The sequence below is a fragment of the Diadema setosum genome, chromosome 17, assembly GCF_964275005.1.
Source record: "Diadema setosum chromosome 17, eeDiaSeto1, whole genome shotgun sequence".
Lineage (NCBI taxonomy): Eukaryota > Metazoa > Echinodermata > Echinoidea > Diadematoida > Diadematidae > Diadema > Diadema setosum.
Genome location: NC_092701.1, coordinates 24,364,845 through 24,385,763, shown reverse-complemented (window position 1 = coordinate 24,385,763; position 20,919 = coordinate 24,364,845). Strand labels below are relative to the sequence as shown.

Below are 20,919 nucleotides of genomic sequence, written 5' to 3'. Positions count from 1 at the left end.
CTAATGTTTGACAGGTGCGTGGGAGACTTGGGATGAAGTCACAGTGCATACGACTGAGGCACAGTGCCAGGCATCTCGCAAGCAGCCTCAGGTATTTGTGGGGGAATGATGCGAGGTTTTTCGAGATGATCTATGACGGAAAGACGAAAAATAAACGGCCAGGTAACATTCCTCCCTTTGGCGATCAAGGAATGGGATACAGCATACAGGCAACATTTTGAACATCAAAAGCTTGAAGATTTTCTCTTCATATGAACCCATTGTGGATGGTTTGATTTTGCTACAACATGCATTTCCCATAGACACCTGCCCGAGTATGCTCGGGACTCGTCCTTAACATGTTAAAGGGCTTTTGCTCTATTTTCTCATCCATTCAAACTAAAGAAGTTAATCTGGGAATACAAAGAACCTATTAAAATGACAACTGCTATTCTTAGTGTAAGGCTTAATTCCAATTCAGCAGTGCCAGACAAGGCTGTAATTCTATAGACAACTACTCTCCAAGGTTCCACCATACTGATTCTTCACGAATATCCAGCCCACATCTTTCTGGCTTGGCTAACAATGCTCGTGGACCTTGAGTGATCGGAACGGCTACCGGGTAACTATTTACACAATCCCTCCTATGTTGCTACTGCATACACAGGACGCAGACACAACTTTCACACATCTCTGCTACACCCCTCAAAGAAAAAAAAAAGACTTGGCAGGCATGCCAAATTTTGATGGCTTGTGTCCATTCACAACGTGGTGACAAAGACGTTTGCTGTTGTTTCGACCTACATATTCGGACGTGCACGGAATAATGTCACTTGTCACAGCACACAGGAGACTCCTCTGTGACCTTTATATCATATAGGCCTACAGATCATCAAGGCAGCCACTTTGGATGGGTTTTTCCTGGCTTGCCTACATCAGCCTAAAGCTACTCATGTACTGTTTGCACACAGCATTGGGGTCTCCAGCAACACTTTCCTCAGATCCTGTTGAATACACATGGGCTGCCATGACCTCATCCATACCACCATCTCACATAAAGTTGCAACTGACCAAAACAGGGGTGCCTCCACACTATCAAATGATTTACTGAACTGTTGATACAAGGCAATGGCCCCAGACTCATATCCTCCTTTTCCTACAGTGTGATGGGGTTTATGTGTCCTCTCTGTAAAATTTGATGTCTCTTCCCCTATTAAAAATCCACTGAGAAATCATGATCAGGAGCCCCTCAATGCCTTATTGGATGTACATACCTTGCACATCTTTTTAGTATGTCAGATGGCCTCAACATTTGACCAGTATTGATAGTCTAGTATCAAAATTCACTTATTTGTTTTGTGTAGGCAGGAATCTACATTTCCCAAAAACTGGCCTTTTTGTGGTGTAGGGAAAAATTATGTGCATGACCAAAACAGACAGAATGTTAAATGATTCATGAAAATGATGTGACAATTCTTAAAACAGATTTTATCATCTGCAAATGAATGGAAGAAAACTTGAATGTTTGAGGAACATAAAGGTAAAGGCAAATTTGGAGGAATTCTCCATCAGGAAAATATGTGTCTTCAGCTCAGTTGAATAAATGACACTCTTGATTGAAAGAAAAAGCAAATGCATTATAGAACCAACCTTTAAAGGCATTATTTGTATACCATAAGTAGATTAAACAAAAAAACAGCTTCAGTGTTTCAAAATCATTCTAAAATGTGATTTAGGGATAGAAACAACCAATGTAAAAATGTTAATCAGTATAATCAATGTTGAATATTGTGAAATATACAAAATGTGAACAATAGTTACATGTATAATAAAAATGTTTCTAGAATAAACTGTCTACAGTTATGGATTATTGAGCAAAATAGTGATATCTCCTTACATTTCAGGCTTAATTGCAATTTTTTTTATATGGTATTGGTAACATGTTTTGTGATACAATTGACCTACACATATGCATCAAATGTGATAACTCAAGCATTTTTTAAAATCACTGCTCCCAAAGGTAAACGATACCTTTAAAAGAAATGGTGAAGGTTGCATTTGACCTTTTGACATAAAGATAAAGGGGCATCTATCAACTTGAGTTTCATTATGTTAGGAAGCACAACAAAAATGATACTGCAATGGAAAGATGGCCACAAATGCACCCTTCTGCCTGATTCCTACCTTCCTCCGATGGAAAAGTCTGTGATGGCGTAGAAGTACGAGCGGAGAACGTTGGGGACCCGGAACACCTCATCTCCGAATGTGTTGAGGCGAGTGAGCATCACCAGAATATCAGTGGCCGTCACCCAATCCTGTACAATATAGGGAGAAAAAGCAACAAAATTTGTTCATTTCACTGACCATTTATATAATATAAGTCATCTGGAGTAAAGCATGAATTCAGTATGCAATCATATTTAATAGTCTGGAGTAAATCATGAATTTACCATTCATTGACCTGGAGTTGGCAGATTCCAAGGAAAGTCTGGAGTCTACACATAATGTTGTATCTTGAGTACATGTTATAATTAGCTCATGATACGTTAAGTGAAACAAGAATCTCCCTGATACCCGATCCATCAGTTGATATTTCTATTCGAGGAAAGTCTTGATGAAAGATTCTTCACTTCTATTCCCTTGGTGCTTGCCATTACTTTTATTCCCCTTCATTTTTTTTTTTTTAACTTGATCTCAGACTGAAAGAGCATGGCATACTGTTGGGATGATTTATACAGGGTTACCTCTGTTTATATGTTTGGCGTTCTTGCAACTGCAAAGGTATAACCGCTAGCTCTGAGGTCTTCTACCAGTTTCTTCATCAATTGTAGGCAAAACACACAACGTAGGAGCTGAAATGTCAATATTTCTCCCACTCCACAGAGATGTAGAGTGAGTTGTCTAGTAGTCAATGAAACCATACTTCACAGCGACATCAAACATAATACTGATCTAATATTGCAGAAATGAAACATTTTAAACAATAGGAAAGTTATTGTCACCAGGTACACACATGTAATGGGATAAAACTTATAATCAGTATGAAAATTTATCATTCCTGCATGTTTTACTGGCTATTTTACAGCAGAAATTGACTAATAAACTTGATATGTTGTGCAAACATAACTGTGAAAACTTTATCTGACCTTTGAGCCCAAGATCAAAGAAATGCCTATGCAGGGAGTGGCCTACTTATTGGCCCAGCAGAGAGGTGGGACAAAATTTACAGTCTGTATCAGAGACAAGGTCAGACCACATGCTGTGCAACCTGGCTCAAAAACCATCATATTCCTGTTGCTACAGTTAAAAGCTTTCCCTAGCAGGCTACCATCCAAAATTCCCCATCAGTTCTTGTTTTATCATCACTTCATAGACAGTGTGCAAAGTCATCGTAAAAAGCAAAAACAATACAAACTATATAAACATATAAGCCTACAATGTACCCTGGGCATAGGAATTGCCTTCCCTAATTCAATTAATCTGATTGGTCCAAAGTTTTTGTGACTGTTGCTCAAATGATAGATGAAACAATAGCAACAAAATTTGACAAGTCCTGCATGTACAATATACTCTCTATGTGACAGGTACACACTACCATACCAACAATCCTTCAAGTTCTTTCAGTCTAATGGACAGCATGCTAATATAAAACATCAACAGGATTTCAGGTTGGTTGTTCTGAGAGGGTACAGTATCTGTTTTTCAATTAATTACTGCGTTGGCCATAATTAGCGAGTCTGATTTTTCATGATTCGGAGCTCCCTGACAATTATGTAAGAGGTTACATTTGCAGTTGTAGGTGGAGTACACTAGTGAACAGAGAAAGGTATGCACGCTTGTTACAGTGATGTCGGAAAGAGATTTACTATTTTCTCATGTTGTTATAAAATTCATGAATAACACCTGACACGCGAAATTTGTGAGTATAGAACCCTGTGAAAAACTTGTGAAAATAAGACCCTGCGAAAAAACACAGCATATACAGTACTTGGGAGTTGGTCCTACAATGTAATCCCCACTGATGGGATGTGTCTCATACACAAATTGACTTCCAAGTTACACACAAAGTGGAGAATTCTTAAGCAAAATCATCTCACAGAGATAAATAAATGAGGAGATATAATGAAAGGGATAGCGAGACTGGGAAGCCCTGCAAAGAGGCGCATCGCCAACTGACAAATTTTGCAAGGCCCTCGTCAGGGTGTGTGTATCAAAGAGCCGAGCCAGAGTAAATCAAAACTGTCAAGGTCGATCCTCAAGGTTGGAGGTCAAACCACACAAACCTCAGATCAGCAGAAGGGGTGGGTGGGGTGGGTGGGGGAAAGGGGGAGGGGGAGGGGGAGGGATCTGGCAGTGACACCCCCTGCACCCAGCATTACAGTTGTATGACTGATGATGGCAGAGGGTGAGGAGAGCAGTAACTGATCCCAACCTGTCAGTCATGTTCATGATTACGATGGCAAGAACACGACACCAGTGGTCATATTTCTTGGACAACGTATCGGCGACCCTTGTGGATTTGAGAGAGTCGGCCTCACGAACACTGCACTCTGTCATCAACGATGTCTCTATATCTCATGACATCTTACCACAAAGGTTTTCTGTCATAAATGCCAATGTAGGTCTACATCATTCCCAGTCAGAAAGGGGGGGGGGGAGAGAAAAATCATTGGTTCTATTCTTCTTCTTACTGTACATTTTAATAATTGATGCGACCACTCAAAGGCATTTAACTGTACATTACAATTGTATATGCACTTGAACAGTTGAGGGTGTTTTTTTTCTTTATAAATTCTTGACACTTTTTGTATATTTTTGAACAAAATCAAAGGGAGCAGTTTGTCCAAAGAACAAGCATATTCTGAGACATGTCACGCACACACTACCACGATAGATTACCATGGTCAAGATTATCACAAATTCTGCAATTCTTGCAAAGTAAACAACCACTAACTGTAGATGTAGGCCTACACGATAATGTATCGGTTGCGAAAAGGTTTGCATGAACCACTTTGGGTCTGCTTCCAAGACCTTCAAGTCACCTTCAAGTCATCTCAAGCCTACTACAGAGGACTTGAGCCACAATTTGACAGAAGTTTCCATGAGTGTGAGGTCATCATGAAAACTCATATCACGATGTTTCTAATTTTCTACCATTATCCTTTTAATAATTCATGACAATTCTTATTAGAAATGGTGGACATTCTGCTGGGAAAGCCCTCTCTCATTTCATCCAGTTCAGTTTTCATAAGCTACACATTGCATCAGAAATGCTAATGTTGAATTTTGGTTGTCAGTAAAATCATCAAGACATTTGACAGTGTGTCACTACATAACATTGTAACACTCCAATCCCCCAGATTTCTTCTTCTTGACCAATGATGAAATTACTTATTCACAACCAAAGACCGGAATGCAAGTTTCACATGTATGGTGTGTGACGTATTCAAACAACAAGCATCATTAAACCCATTTTTTTTGTGTGTGTGTGTTTTTTTTTTTTTTTGTCTTCTTTTTCTATAGAGCCCTACCGCAAATTACCAAGAACAGCCACAACTTTTACTAGTATTTAAGGACAGATACACTCTGCAAAGCACTTGTCTAGAGTTCAAATAAAAGAAAATCAATCCAACTCTGTGGTAACAGTCCCTGAAAAGCCAAGATACGCAGGCTGATGTACCATTTTGCATTTTTTTTTTTTTTTTTTGCATTTATATAATGATGAAAACTGGCATCGAGAGAAGAGCATAAAAGTAAAAAAAAGGACGCTACCTTTCAGAATTGGAAAAAAAATCTCAGCGCACTTCCATTCATTCATACCATACATAAAAAGCCCCACCATAAAATATTTTTGCTGACTTATAAACTGCCGTCCATTCATAGAGAGCCATCCTATTCTTTTGGTACCAACAACAAGTCAGGCAGGTTTTTGTGGTGTGGGTGTTGTGGGCCAAGGTTGTCGAACAAATGTCCCACTACTTAGCATCAACAAACAGTTCAACACCTCCCCATCTGTTTGTACATGAACTGAAACCCAAGGTGATATAGGCAGGTTGAAACACACACTCAGGCATGATACACACAACTCGCTTTTGTCCCTACAAACCTAATGTTATATGATTTTGCTTTGCAAGTTTCCTCAACAAGATGCACCATCCTGTACACTGTTTGTGCAAATTGTACTTTGCTCACTGGATAAAGATTAGTTTCTTGTAGCTACAATTTTGTAAAAGTGAAATTCAACAACAAACATGTTCAAGTTGACCTCGATTTGTAGTGCAAAATCAGATGAACAGAAAAAGAGAGGTTTCGTCAAAATTAAATCAAGTTATCTATTGCAAACTTTAAGAACACAAGGCCCTGTTGGGAGCAAGGCCACTTTTATTTTCGTCGTAATTCAGATATGCAAACTTCTAGTAGGTATCAGCTGGTGCATTTGAATCTGGTATCTCACAAAATCGTGGTAGGAAAATGTAGAAGAGCTCTAACAAACATATAAGAGCTGCTTGTTATGCATCAGTGTAAAAATCAAAGAGATACCACAAACTTTCATTATCTTGGAACCACACACTTAAAGAACAAGTTTAACTTGATATACAGCATATGTGGATTGAATGGATGCCACAATGATAATAGAACGCATCAGTGAAGTTTAAGAAAAATCTGACAACCACTTCAAAAGTTATGGATTTCTGAAGTTCCAGTGTCGCCACCACTGAATGAGAAGTCTACTAACAGTTTGTGACATCACTACAAGACAAAGATAAAGAAAACATTATGAGAATTGCATGACATTTCCTTATTTTTTAATGAAAAGTATACATTCCCTTAATTTATACTGACAGATTTTTCAGGAAATATTGTTTCCCCTACTTTCTGAAAGAAGTAAGTCAAGTGCTTTTTCATTTTGCCAGAAATAGGAAAATATGCTGAATTCTGTTCGTAATTTCTCTATATCACTGTGCTGAGTGAGTCACAAACTGCAGTAGCCTTCTCAGTCAGCAATGGTGGCACTAAAACTTTAAGAATTTATGACTTATGAACAGATTGTCAAATCTTTTCCAAACTTTCACTGATGCATTCTACTAGTACTGCTGCATTCATTCAATCTACACAAATTTTGGGTAAACTTGTTCTTTAGGTCTGCAACACTATCACAGGGAACTACAAACCTGCAGGATTGGACTGTTGTCAAAGTTCCTGGCGCTCGGCCTGTTCTCCAGCGTGCTGAAAGCGATGTTTCCTCCCGTGAGTGGTGAGATGTCGCTGAACTCGCTGGTGCACATCGCCCGCGTCTCATCGTTGATGCTGACATACTCGCTGTCGGGCTGGTTGTAGGTCGAGCGGCATGAGCCACTGTAGTACTGGTATGGAATCCACGGGCACTCCTGGCATGTACGCTTGTAGATGGCAAAGCTCTCCGGCCGCGGTGAGTAGAATTTGAGACGAATGTAGGTGATCTCAAACGATTTACCTGAAGAACAAAACAGAGCAGAAAAATGTTGATCAACTATTTACGAGTTTGCTGAGGAAACATTATCTAAAATACATATATTCTAGTTGCAGGGCGAAGTACTTCAGATAACCATGATATTTGCAAGGTAACAATGAACGTCCACGAACATTTTCAGATTGAAATAAAGCTTGATTAATCTTATGTTTGCTAAATTGCTTATCTCATTGTTGTTAAGAGTAGCAAGGCGTATGATATTCCCTATACAACAAGTTTACGCCAATTTCATCGATTCAGACTTTATTGCTATTAAAAAGGGAACTTGCATATAATTTGGTCAATATTATAATTCACAATTCTATTACATTTCATAGTCACATAATGTTTAGAATCTTCCAAACCAAGGATTGTCGTAGTAGTAGATAGTCACATCACATCTCAAGACACCATTTTGTTTTTATACGGTGCAGCAAAGGATAAGCACTCATATCCATCATCAATATACCCAGAGAGGATAGTTTATGGATCTTGCTTTTATGAGTATAAATAAAGTTGTGACTATAACACACTTCTTCTCACGTTACAGTCCCTACAGGTCAAGACTGCATAGAAACGGGCAAGGGCATTGATTTGTGTGTAACCCAGTGATTCCCCTTTCCTAAAGATGAAATGGAGTGTTCCTTGCTGAAACAAATCTTGGTGATGTTCTACACTTGTGGTCACGTCGTAAACCATCCTCAAGTCTTTTCTCATGGGCAAGGAACTTGTTGGCAAACATAGAAGTACATGTTTACTGGTATTTCAGTACTTGAATTTTTCTGTCTGTCTATAAGCAAACTGAAATCTTGATTCTCCACACGTGTTTCTCCAAATCACATTTGGCTAATCATGCTCTGGGGTCATTTTTGCCAAAACATGTACTTTTGATGGAAGGTGCACATTTCCATACTTTTGAGACTGTGGAGATTCATATGGACTAATATTCACTTCCCTCACTGTGCTTGCATAAATGTGCAATGTACATAGACCTTTAAATAGGCTTACATGATAGGTACATACAATTGTATAGAAGTATGTTGAGAATTGCATGTATGATTAGCAGGGTATATAAAGTTTGTGACAGGGGTGGAATCAATCATTTATTATCCACCTGAAGAGACTGGTTAAAGGAGACTTATTTTAGCACTCAAAAATTTCATCCATCTATTGCATTTAGAAACTAACAGATATTCTTCTTCAATGTGGAACCACCAGAGCTTGTGGTGTCCATCAAGCAATGTTATAGCTGCTTTTTGAAGGAAATGCCACTGTCTTCACACCTTGTAGTCATGTACATGTACTTCTGATGTGTGTGCATTGACCTTGTTGGCAAATATTTTTGTTCCCTTAATGCCAGAAAAGGATGCTGCTGCACCTTAACAATGTCTTTCACACACACACAGACACACAGACACACAGAATGGGAGCTGATCAAGCTTGGAAGTAATTCACCTCATCCGTCTGAGAATTGAATGTCATGGGCAATACACTGATCACATTGCAAGGCTTCAATCAATGTCAGGCCAGCAGAAGGTCATAACTACCTTTTTGTATTGAAGACATTGTGATGCTGTAAAACCAGAAATGTTTGCGTGCATTTGAATTTTGCAAAATTCGTAAATTCAAAATGTACATGGAAGTTCTTGTCTACACTGGATGCATTGAATCCCACTAGCAATTCATGAAAATATGCCACTAAAAAGGATGTCCACTCCAATTTGCAAAAGAAAAAACTTCATGCCGCCAAAATATCCTGTGTCTCAATATACTTTGTAAGATACCTGTGCCTGAACAATGACTGAAGCATTATAAGTGGAGCAGAATACAAAAGGGGGCAATGGACACCACCAGATATATCAAAAAGACATTCTTCAATTAAGTACTGGCACAGATATACTGTAAAACATGATATATTCGCGGCATGAATTTTTCGCCAATTGGTGGCGACGGCCTTTTTTGCGGCATGAAATTTTCGCGAACTGCCACTGGCATTCAATGCATACAGTGTAGACAAGAACTTTCGTGTGCATTTTAATTTCGCAAATCTTGGTGCTTGCGAAATTCGCGAAATTAAAATGCACGCGAACATTCCTCGTTTTACAGTATCACACTGCTGTGTTAAAAAAAAAAAAAGAAGAAGAAATTCTAAGAATTGAAGAAGGCACACTTATTTGAAGTGTGAAGACAAAAAGTTAGGAAATGACCATATCTGCACTGACCACAATAGAGGTGTTAGATATACAAAGTACAAGTTGTATAAGATGCAGCTCTTCTCTTACAATGATTATTTGCCCAGCAACATCTGGAGTTCGAATCTTTTCACCACATGTATGAACTTGTGATGGTGCCTTCGTAGGCTCTATACACTGTACAGCAGAGATGAAGAAAGTGATCTCTTTCTTCTCCTTCAGGTTAGGGAACATCCACACCCATTTGGCCAGACCCCCTCAACCAATGCCCCCCCCCCCCACCCCTTCTCCTCAAACTATCCTCCTCCCATGCCCTTCCCCTACCCCCACCCCAATCCCTTCTCCTCAAACTACCTCCAATCCCTTCTCCTCAAACTATCCCCCTCCCCATCCCCACCCCATCCCTTCTCCTCAAACTACCCCCTCCCATGCTCTTTCCCTACCCCCACCCCCATCCCTTTCCCCTCAAACTATCCCCCTCCCATGCCCCTTGCCCCCTACCCCTCCCCACCACTCCCTCGGGCAACTGTGACACACAAAGGGTCCATTTTCATGGCGTTTCCACTGCTAAGATGACCTCCTTCCAACTCTTGAGGTCACCTCAGGTCGCGATGGGTGGGTGGAGGGGGGAAAATACCTCACAGGCCCAAATGACGGAGTGTCCTTGGTAAGGATGAGAGACAGAGACAGACAGTGAGTGTAGAGATGATGAGAGTGAGAGGTTTTCTTCCTCTTCCTCTTCTTCAAGTCTGGAGGACTTTGACAGACAGGACACCTTGAAATACCTTACTGCTTTGTCACACTCCTTTCAAGTACCTACTTATATTAAAAATAGGCAAGGTTTAGACCGTTTAGACTAGAGTACCAATCATTAAAGGTGGCTACGACCTTCATATTCCTGTCAAATATTCTCCTTCTGCCACATGAAAGTTTCACATGACAAGCTAGTAATACGAATAATAATCATATCTACATTTTGAAGAAGATCTGACTCAAACCTGAAGATCTAATTTTTTTCCATTTGTCTTCTATCGGCTGAATCTGGCAATATGGCTTGAACACATTTTGCTTGCATACTGTACCTAGCAACCACAATAATTCACCAACTTTATACCTTCACAGCTCCAAGTAAAACACTTTCAGCAAGCTGGGAGAATATTTAAGTGTGTGTACAATATGATGTGATAGCTTTTTTGTCTTCAACTTGATACACAGGACTGTCTTGCTGATCTGATGTCTACAGCAATAAGGACAATTCAAAATGTTTGGGCAGTTTGAAGCAATTTCATTCCTACTTTGTACATGAAGTGATATGGGAGGAGAATGGAAGAATTTGACACTTAGTTGTGAAGTAGAGATATACACACATTGCAATTTAATGTAGTCCCACCTATACATTATTATGTGTACACTATACTTTAAGATGGGGGAATAAGGAGGGCAGATTTCATCCATCACCGACCAGACCACGCAGAGCTGGAAATATCCACTTTACATTTGTGTGCGAGACCAACACCCCAGACAAAATACCTCAGATGGCCAGGAATGCAAACAACGCTGATAACAAGCTTGTAAAGGCATGGAGTCACCGACACATTTGCTGATACAGGGCCCGATTGCATTGATCTCCTGACACCAGGATTTAATCAAGCAGACATAGTAATGAATAGTGCCGCCTGTCAGTCAGTCAGATCAAAGCCGAAGAGCAAAAAGCGCATTTCGGTTTATATCGAGCAAGCTGATCGAGAACCTCTTCACCACAGAAGCAAGTGGATGTTTATTGCCTTCTTGATTCACAATTGATAATTTCCACCCAAATTATCCACCAAATTATGAAAATTACTATCATATTTACAACAAATTGTATCTGCCGCTCATGCTCCTCCCCCCCCCCCCCACACACACACAAACTCAAACAATGTGCATCAAATACCTGTTAACGTTAACATAAATTTGCACTGTCTTGAAAAATTCATTAAAAAACGTACCCTGCATTTTCCAAGAACTTGAGACACATCTGAATTTTTCATGATTACAAAATGAGGCACCTACTTTAGTGCCATATGGTATGCACATTCCTTACATCAACACAGGCCCTTAGTGGATCTTAAAAACATTTAACTAGACTTCCTTTGATAGGCAGGATACCGGGGTGTTTTATAGTTTTGTTTTATGTCTCAAAGCTTTAAGAATAACAAGTCAGATCAACAAAGAAAACAAATCTTACGAATTAATACAATGGATGTGTATAATTGTAAATGTGCCTCTTTCATCCTTGGGTCAATGTACATTGATACAAACATGTGAAGAAAATCAAAGGTAAATTTCAGAGATGTTTTCATTTCCTGGTGACAAACCCACCAATACACAATTGATGCTTTGATTTTTACAAGTGATATTCCTGTGGAATCTCATACCGTCTCTTACTAGTATGTTTTCAAGAGATGAAACCTTAGGAGCAAAGTTTGGAAGGGTTAAGCTGGCATAAGAGTGCTTGTTAAGAGGACCACTGCTTTCAAAACTGACCCTCAGTTGGGTGCCACGGTTTTTGCCAGAGTCCAGCACAAGTCTTAAACGTCTTGGTGCGCCCACCCAAATCCACACTGGTTGATGCACTTGGCGGAAAATTCTGGGTCGGGGGAGTGTGTAATGGCAATTTGACAGGGTTGGCAAACATTTGCACTCAACTCTCCCATCCATTGGGCTTTGTTTGCAGTGCTAGATGACCAATGGCCTGTATTAAGGTGAGAGTACCCACAAATGTTTACCTGTCCCCTCATAAATGACCTGGTCTGAATATACCTGCACAGTACAGCTGTACCCCTCTGCAGTCTACAGAATGCCGGCAAAGTTGAATCCCAATGACCAAAGAATTTGCGATTGGTTTTCTAAGCATTTTCATTAACATTTTCATTAACACTTTCATGTCTCAAAATTGCCCATCTATTTTCAACATATGACATTGATTTAGTTTGGGTTTATATAGACCTACACTCCCATCATGATTGATTTCACCATCTATTTCAACCCTATGGCCCAAATTCACAAAGGTGGTACAAATGAAACCATGGTTTAAACCATGGACAAAAACCATGGAGCGCCAAGTGTCGCACGGAATATTTCGTTATGAAATTGGTCATTTCGTCGACAAAATGACCGTTTCATTAACGAAATTATCATTTCGTGGACGAAATGTTCATTTAGTTACAAAATGTTATCAATTCGTTACAAAATAATTATTTCATCGACGAAATGACTGATTTCGTAACGAAATATTCCATGTGACACTTGGCGCTCCGTGGTTTTTGTCCATGGTTTAAACCATGGTTTCATTTGTACCACCTTCGTGAATTCGGGCCATTGAGGACAAGTCCTGAGTATACCCGGGCAAGCATCTGTGGGAAATGGTTGTTGTAGCAAAATCAAACTGTCCTCAACAGGTTAAATACTGATGGATCTGAACTACCGGTACACAAAATTTCTTCTCCCCTCTGCACATCAAAACTGATGTGGACAAGCCACTAGATTGTTGTTGTCGATGCCGATTTTCATATCATTGCTGTTTCATTGCTGTTTCTTTTGCTGATATTTACTCTTTTTGTGATGTTGACATTGTTGCTCATGGTGTTGTTGATGATGTTCGAGTGTAGCTATTGATGTTGTTGATGATAAGTAATAGCATTGTTGATAGTATTGTTGTTATTGTTGGTGTTGTTGCCAGAGTCACAGGTGATGGCGGTGGTGGGAGTATCTTACAGGTGTAGACATCTCCTTTTACCGGAAATCATTTCCTCACAATACTGGACATCTAACGACAACACTTCCTTTCAACTAAACCATGGATTCTGCGTGTGATGGTTCACAACAAACAACACACACATCTTTTTCACAAAGTGAGCTGTTTTTATGCACTTTAATCATCATGACTGAAAGTTCACTCCCCAAAACCACAAACTGCATTAGTAAATGGTTTCCTGCATAAGTACCAAAGTACTAGCAGCCACCAGTCACCTCTGTGCAGAGACTAGTGGCTTGTACAACAAATTTAAAGGACAAGTTCACCTTCATTAAGATAAGGATTGAGAGAATGCAGCAATATTAGTAGAACACATCAGTGAAAGTTTGAAGAAAATTGGATAATCGATGCAAAAGTTATGAATTTTTAAAACTTTTGTGTTTGAACCGCTGGATGAGGAGACTACTACAACTGTAAGGCTCGTGATATCATACAGTGTATGAGTACAACAGTATAAAGAAAATGTAAAGAAAATTCAACATATTTTCACTTTTTTTTGCATAATAAAAGAGCACTTGACTTGCCTCTTTCTAAAGGCAATGGGAATAATATTACCCATAACATATGTCAGTAACGAGTCAAGGGAATGTGTACTTTTTTCAAAAGATGAAATTTTGTGAAATTCTCTTTATATTTTCCTTATATTGTTGTACGCATGTGACATCATACACTGCAGTAGTCTTCTCATCCAGCGGTGACTGCACAAAAACTTCAAAAATTCATAACTTTTGAACGGATTGTCCAATTTTCCTCAAACTTTCAATGTGTTCTACTAATATTGCTACATTCTCTCAATCCTTATGTTAATGAAGGTAAACTTGTCCTTTAAATGGAAGTTCCCGAGTGCCAAGGATTTGCTTTCCTGAAAAGCACAAAACACACATATAAAATTATCTTCCATTGCTTTAAGGTTTGGTTTCATTCAATATGATGCTTTATCAAACACCTGTTCATTACAACCTGATGTTTATTACTATCGGATGATCCCTGTGCAATTGCACAGATAGAGTCAAACCTCCCAAAGTGGCCACCTGCTTTATACAGCTATTAAAAGCAATTCCCTCAAAAAGAATATCCATGTTTCAATGACCCTGTTTAAAGTGGCCACCTGTCTATTATGAGCACTTTTTTGTCTCCCATGGATGGCTGCTATAGTCAGGTTTGACTGTATCTCTGCACCAATGATCACATTAACTACAATTCAGATTCATACTGTATGTGTACCACGACTGCCTCGCCACCAGTCTTCCCACACTGACCGAGCCTACTCAGCCAGACAACATCCTGTCTGCATTTGTTGGGCTTAAAATAACAAACACCTCGAAATAAACCCACTCATTTATTATGATCTCCATCCATTGTTGTCTCTTTAACACCCACACAGACATCCTTATCAATGATGCTACGGCAATGACTGGCCTGAAATCATCCTAAAATTAAAGATGAGCAATCAGACATCAACTTCCTTGCCAACAACATTAACAGATTTTCCAACATGCTACACTCACAAACTTGCACTATTAAAGCAGGGTACAAGCATTTTAAAACTTATTTTCTCTTTACCAGCAAAGCTGTCATTTCCGTTGATCTAGCTAGGAAATTAAGTACTACAAGGAATAAGTTGGAATTAACGGAACAGATTACACTGTTCTCGATTATCATCTGTTATGACAATACTTTATTTCTGCTAAAAAATATATATATAAAGAATTCAGGTTAAATTAATCAAGGGGAAGAAACAGAGGTACTGTGACTTTAATGTCAGGCAAGGGCAGCGCCTCAGTGTTTGCCAGGTCTTCTATTCATTTCATAACTCTCTGGTTTTCATCTGTCTTTGTACACATGTCAATTCCAGTCAGAGCCGAGGGTTTAAAGAATTGCGCATCTGGTGTATCGTTTGCCAGTCGACAGAGAAAAAGAGAGGAAAAAAATGCAATCATCTTGCTACACTGTCCTACTTCTAGCTTCCTCTAACACCAAATTTTGCTGCTTCGAGAAGCAGCTACAATGCGGTGAAGGGCATTTAAAGTCATTCCAGTGAACCAACTGTTAAATCCGCCTTACCTACTTGCGATAAAATATCCCACTGAATTTGATGAATTGGCTGAATGCATTGATAAGCTTATAATAGGACATAACATATTACAACGTTCCAAGTTCCAAGCTCTATGTCTTACTTTGAACTATCAATGCAGGTGAGACAATGATGATGATTATGATGACAATGGTGGTGATATTAATAACTCTCCACAGTTTTGAGCTGTGGAAAGTTATTGAGAGTACACCACAATAATATGACTAATGTGCTTACTGGGAAGGTTCATTGATCTTTTAACCTTTGACCTTGTCAGACTTCACCAATATTTGAACTTGACTGGACAAAGTTACTTAAATGAAAAACAGATAATTCTTGTTGTTCATAATTCATGTATTTAAAAAGTGTGATGTGTGGTGAGAGGTGACCTATAACTTTCCAAAATGAGTGACAAACTGAAGAGGAAATTTGAACATTTAGGGCCTATATTGTAAGATATCATTTGTTGGGTTTATACTTCATAATTTCTTTAATTCATCACCAAAGTTTTGTGCAGGACAGAGAGAGCAGCCCTCAAATTTCTATACAAGTAGTATGAACCCACTAAAGAAGGACTGATTACTTGTATAACATGTGAAGTCTAGTCTTCACCAGGTTAAAATAGCAAAGAAACAAGCTTTAACTTATTCCTTGACGTTCACAGCTTGAACTTTAACTTTGCGACAAGTTGGTTTTTTTTTGTTTTTTTTTTTGTTTTTTTTTTTTTTTTTTTTTTTTTTTTAAGGAATTCAGGTTTGGCAAATCCTATTAGATAAAGAAGGTAATCGCATCTGAAGTATTTCACGCACTCTCTCCCTCTCCCTCTCCTACTACAAAACTCCCTCTTTCCTTCAGCCGTTGTATCCTGTAGGAGTATGAAACCCAGCTCTCGCTATATAACACACCTGTTGGTCTCAACGATCAATGCCACGGTTAAGTCAAATCCAGCCAATAATCCGAGTGAGGGTGAAAATAACAGGCCTGGTAATGTGAGCCAGGTGACTCAGGAGCACAGGGAGCTGTGTTTGTGATGTGGAGTATCTCTTGTGAATCATCCATGTAGCACCAAAGCCCACCTTCCCCCTCCCCTCCCTCCTTTTCTATTTCTTTTCTACAATCATCTCTTCGATCCCCCTACCCTCCCCCCCCCCCATCAAGTAGGCCTAAACATGACTGTTTCTAAGTGAGTGCAAAAACCAAAACCAAGACCAAAAACCACAGAGGAAAATAATGTGCATTCACATTGCACAATCAAATATACTGCAAAATCTCTTTTGACTGATAGAGTATTATTTCCAAGATGATAGCTTCTTTTTTTTCTGAAATAAACAAAACATTCCAACACCTACAAAACACAATCTCTTTTTATCTCACTTCCAAAAAATTTCACACCTTTTGGCTCATTCGGACAGTGTTCAAGGAGAGTTTCATTTGTGTATCCAAACTTATATGTAAGCCTACAGGAGGATAAGTACAATGTGTGTAGGCCTACCACTCAAATCTGATTTCACTCCCAAAGCAAGGTTCCCACAACTGAGTATTCCAACTTAAAGGACAAGGTCACCTTCATTAACATAAGGATTGAGAGAATGCAGCAATATTAGTAGAACACATCTGTGAAAGTTTAAGGAAAATTGGACAATCCGTTCAAAAGTTATGAATTTTTAAAATTTTTGTGTTGGACAGCTGGATGAGGAGACTACTGATACCCCTTTCATAAACTCATCCTCCTATTATCCACATAAGAATAATGCGGACAATTCAATAAAAAATGCGTTCACAAACTCTGAAAATAATCCGCATTATTTTTACGAGCGCCCGTCCTGAAAAAGGCGGATAATCGTCATGGTGACTGCACACGTCCCTCCTGCGGGAAAGACAGGTGACGTTTGACCGCACCCAGGCAATCATCCGCATTACACTGCATTATTTGGGTTTGCGTTCATAAACTCCAAACCTGGTCCCGATGCTGCTATTATGCGGATAATAGAAGGGTCGAAATAAAGCGCATTATTCTTTCCCTGCTCCGATTTTACGACCAAATGTTGCGGATATTATCCGCATTATTGAGTTTACGAAAGGGGTATGAGGCTCGTGATGTCATATGAGTACAACAGTATAAACAAAATGTAAAGAAAATTCAACATATTTTCACTTTTTTCGCATAATAAAAGAGCACTTGACTTGCCTCTTTCTGAAGACAATGAGAATAATATTACCCATAACATATGTCAGTAACGAGTCAAGGGAATGTGTACTTTTTTCAAAAGATGAAATTTTGTGAAATTCTCTTTATATTTTCCCTATATTGTTGTACGCATGTGACATCATACACTGCAGTAGTCTTCTCATCCAGCGGTGGCTGCACAAAAACTTCAAAAATTCATAACTTTTGAACGGATTGTCCGATTTTCCTCAAACTTTCAATAATGTTTTCTACTAATATTGTTACATTCTCTCAATCCTTATGTTAATGAAGGTGAACTTGTCCTTTAATGTATGATGTTAGTGTCTTTCATAATATGTCTCCCATGTTCCTTTCTTGAGAGTTTCTTATCTGTCTGTTTGTCTCCCACTCTCTCTCTCTCTCTCTCTCCTATCCCACCACTGTTAATCCTAAATGTTTCAGCCATGTTCAATGTGTGCCCCTGGACTCTATTTCACTGCCATTACGTCTAACCTGTGGAATGTCGTCTGTGAATAATTGGTCCTTAGGGGGGCGGCAGCTGCCACCCCAAGCTTGGAAGTGATCCCTTGCAGTTTGGTCTGTTTTCAAGAACCAGAAACAAGAATCAAGAACCTTGTTTCAGTCAGGAACTTGTCCCAACATTCAATGAAGAAAAATCACTGAAAATTTTCCAAACAACTCGCTACAGCTCCTGCTCTTGTGAACAACAGAAAATTTACGTAACAGTTTCGATGCAATGACAACATTTGTGATTGATATTCATTTTCAGGTAAAACTTCTGATACCAAATACTTAAATATTTGTCTCTCCTTGGACTGAATGCAAGTCCAAGATCAGGTAAAAATGCTGAAAATGGATGGTAGTATATATCCATTCATTCAATCAAACAGACAGCACACTTCAATTTTCATTTTCCAACAGAGCAGGTCATGATTTAGGCCTACCACTTTTAACAGATACATTCAGGCTAATATCAGTTTCACCTCCGTTAAGGTTTCACACAGTCAACCCACTAACTACTGACACTAATGCTCAAGAGACATATTTTGTGGAAGGCAACAGGATGACAAGCAAGTTCTTTTCTAAGCCTGAATTAAATGTCTATAAAATGTTTAAAGGACAAGTTCACCTTCATTAACATAAGGATTGAGAGAATGCAGCAATATTAGTGAACACATCAGTGAAAGTTTGAGGAAAATTTGACACTCGATGCAAAAGTTATGAATTTTTAAAACTTTTGCGTTGGAACCGCTGGATGAGGAGACTACTAAGGCTCGTGATGTCATATGAGTACAACAGTATAAAGAAAATGTAAAGAAAATTCAACATATTTTCACTTTTTTCGCATAATAAAAGAGCACTTGACTTGCCTCTTTCTAAAGGCAATGGGAATAATATTACCCATAACATATATCAGTAACGAGTCAAGGGAATGTGTACTTTTTTTCAAAAGATGAAATTTGTGAAATTCTCTTTACATTTTCCTTATATTGTTGTACGTATGTAACATCATACACTGCAGTAGTCTTCTCATCCAGCAGAGACTGCACAAAAACTTCAAAAATTCATAACTTTTGAACGGATTGTCCGATTTTCCTCAAACTTTCAATGATGTGTTCTACTAAGGCCAAAAAAAAACAATTGTTGCATTGGCGTAACATGAGATTTTCAAATAGGGTCGGTCGGGCGGATTTTTTTTTTTTTTTTTTTTTTTTTTTTTTGCTACCTGCATTTTACGTGTAAAACTCGTACTCAGCTCAGTAAACAGTTACAACTGCTGCACCGAATGTGCTGTGTTCATCTATTCTACAAATCATTTATGAGGCCGATATTACTGGAATTATACCCCTTCACAGAATTTAAAGATGTTGAAATCCCTATCCTGAATGTTTTCACTTCATATTTTACTATTTTGACTTAGATAAGACAGATGCAAATTGACCCATATGTACGATCTTTTCATCGCACACGGCGATCTCTATCACAGTCCCACATATACAGATTCGTGTAAGTTCTCCACACAAGAAACCTATGGCAAAACTGTGCACAATGCATCGCAGTCTCAATGCTACTGAATAAATCTTGTTAGAGTACGTGTCCGTGTTGGAAACAGATGACGTACTGATCAAGGAAGGCTTATGCGAGGCGCTAGATCTCTCCCTCGTACATCCGATATCCCCAGAGCCGTTTCCACTTCCGGGTTTGTGCGATCGCGATCGCAATCAACAAGATATTTGATATCGATAGCAAAAAAAAAAAATAAAAAAACATGGGGTCGGCAGAATTTTTAGGGTCGGGCGGGTTACGCCAATGCAACAATTTTTTTTTTTTTTTTTGCCTAATATTGCTACATTCTCTCAATCCTGATGTTACTGAAGGTGAACCTGTCCTTTAATATACCCAGTGGTCATGGAAAGGGTTAAATACTGTGTTGCACTTGTTACTACGAATTATAGATGACAAAGTGACATGTACAGACAGCTAGACAGTGTACATTATATTACAAGGCTTGGTGAATATATACACTTCAACCTTGGATTGGCTTTGACCCCCAGAGGAGATTAGTCTTGGTGCACAGGCCTCTGTTGCACATGGCAAATTCAGCTCTTGGTCATGGTCATGGAGATTTTCATATCAACTGTATGTCAATGCTGGTCATCTGAGTAAAATTCTACATTTTGAACAAGCAGAACACCTTGGGCTGTATTGATCAGTTGACGAACTTCCTTTTCAAGCTTTAATCAGAATGTGACAGGAAGACCAGAAAAGGAACTTTGTTAATTGATCCTTACATATCATAAATGTCAATAAAGTGACTTTTCCCTTGTATGTGGTTGTACTTGTATAACCTCATCAGTTCACTGTCCTGGAAACAAATCAAAATGTGTCAAACAAATCATAACTTCTTTACACTGGATATCACACCATCTACAGGAAAATACCATGGAAAAGAGCATTCCTGCTTGCAAGATACTGTCAAACTTGTTTTACATATGTATATGGATTTGAAGTACCCATGTCATTTGATAGTTCACTTTTATTACGAGCAGCGAAGGACATTCTTCATGTACAAGTGTATGTTTAGATTTAACTTAGCTTGGGTCTGTTGACATCAGACTATTATGAATGTGACCTGAAAAGTACACAGGGAGTGGAATGGTATGAAGGGTGTCAAGGTCATGGCTAAGTCATCAAAGAGAG

At 38.9% G+C, this 20,919-nt stretch overlaps 1 protein-coding gene across 1 annotated transcript in view; it reads right to left on the bottom strand.

Annotated features, from left to right (window-relative positions):
- The window catches only part of LOC140240550 (laminin subunit gamma-1-like), a 105,091-nt gene that overhangs the window by 49,412 nt on the left and 34,760 nt on the right, over window positions 1-20,919 (bottom strand). Inside the window, exons 2-3 of the mRNA XM_072320315.1 lie at window positions 7,152-7,453; window positions 2,164-2,294 (exon numbers count right to left, since the gene is read on the bottom strand). Coding sequence (XP_072176416.1) covers window positions 2,164-2,294; window positions 7,152-7,453 — 433 coding nt within the window. The remainder of the gene's footprint in view (window positions 1-2,163; window positions 2,295-7,151; window positions 7,454-20,919) is intronic.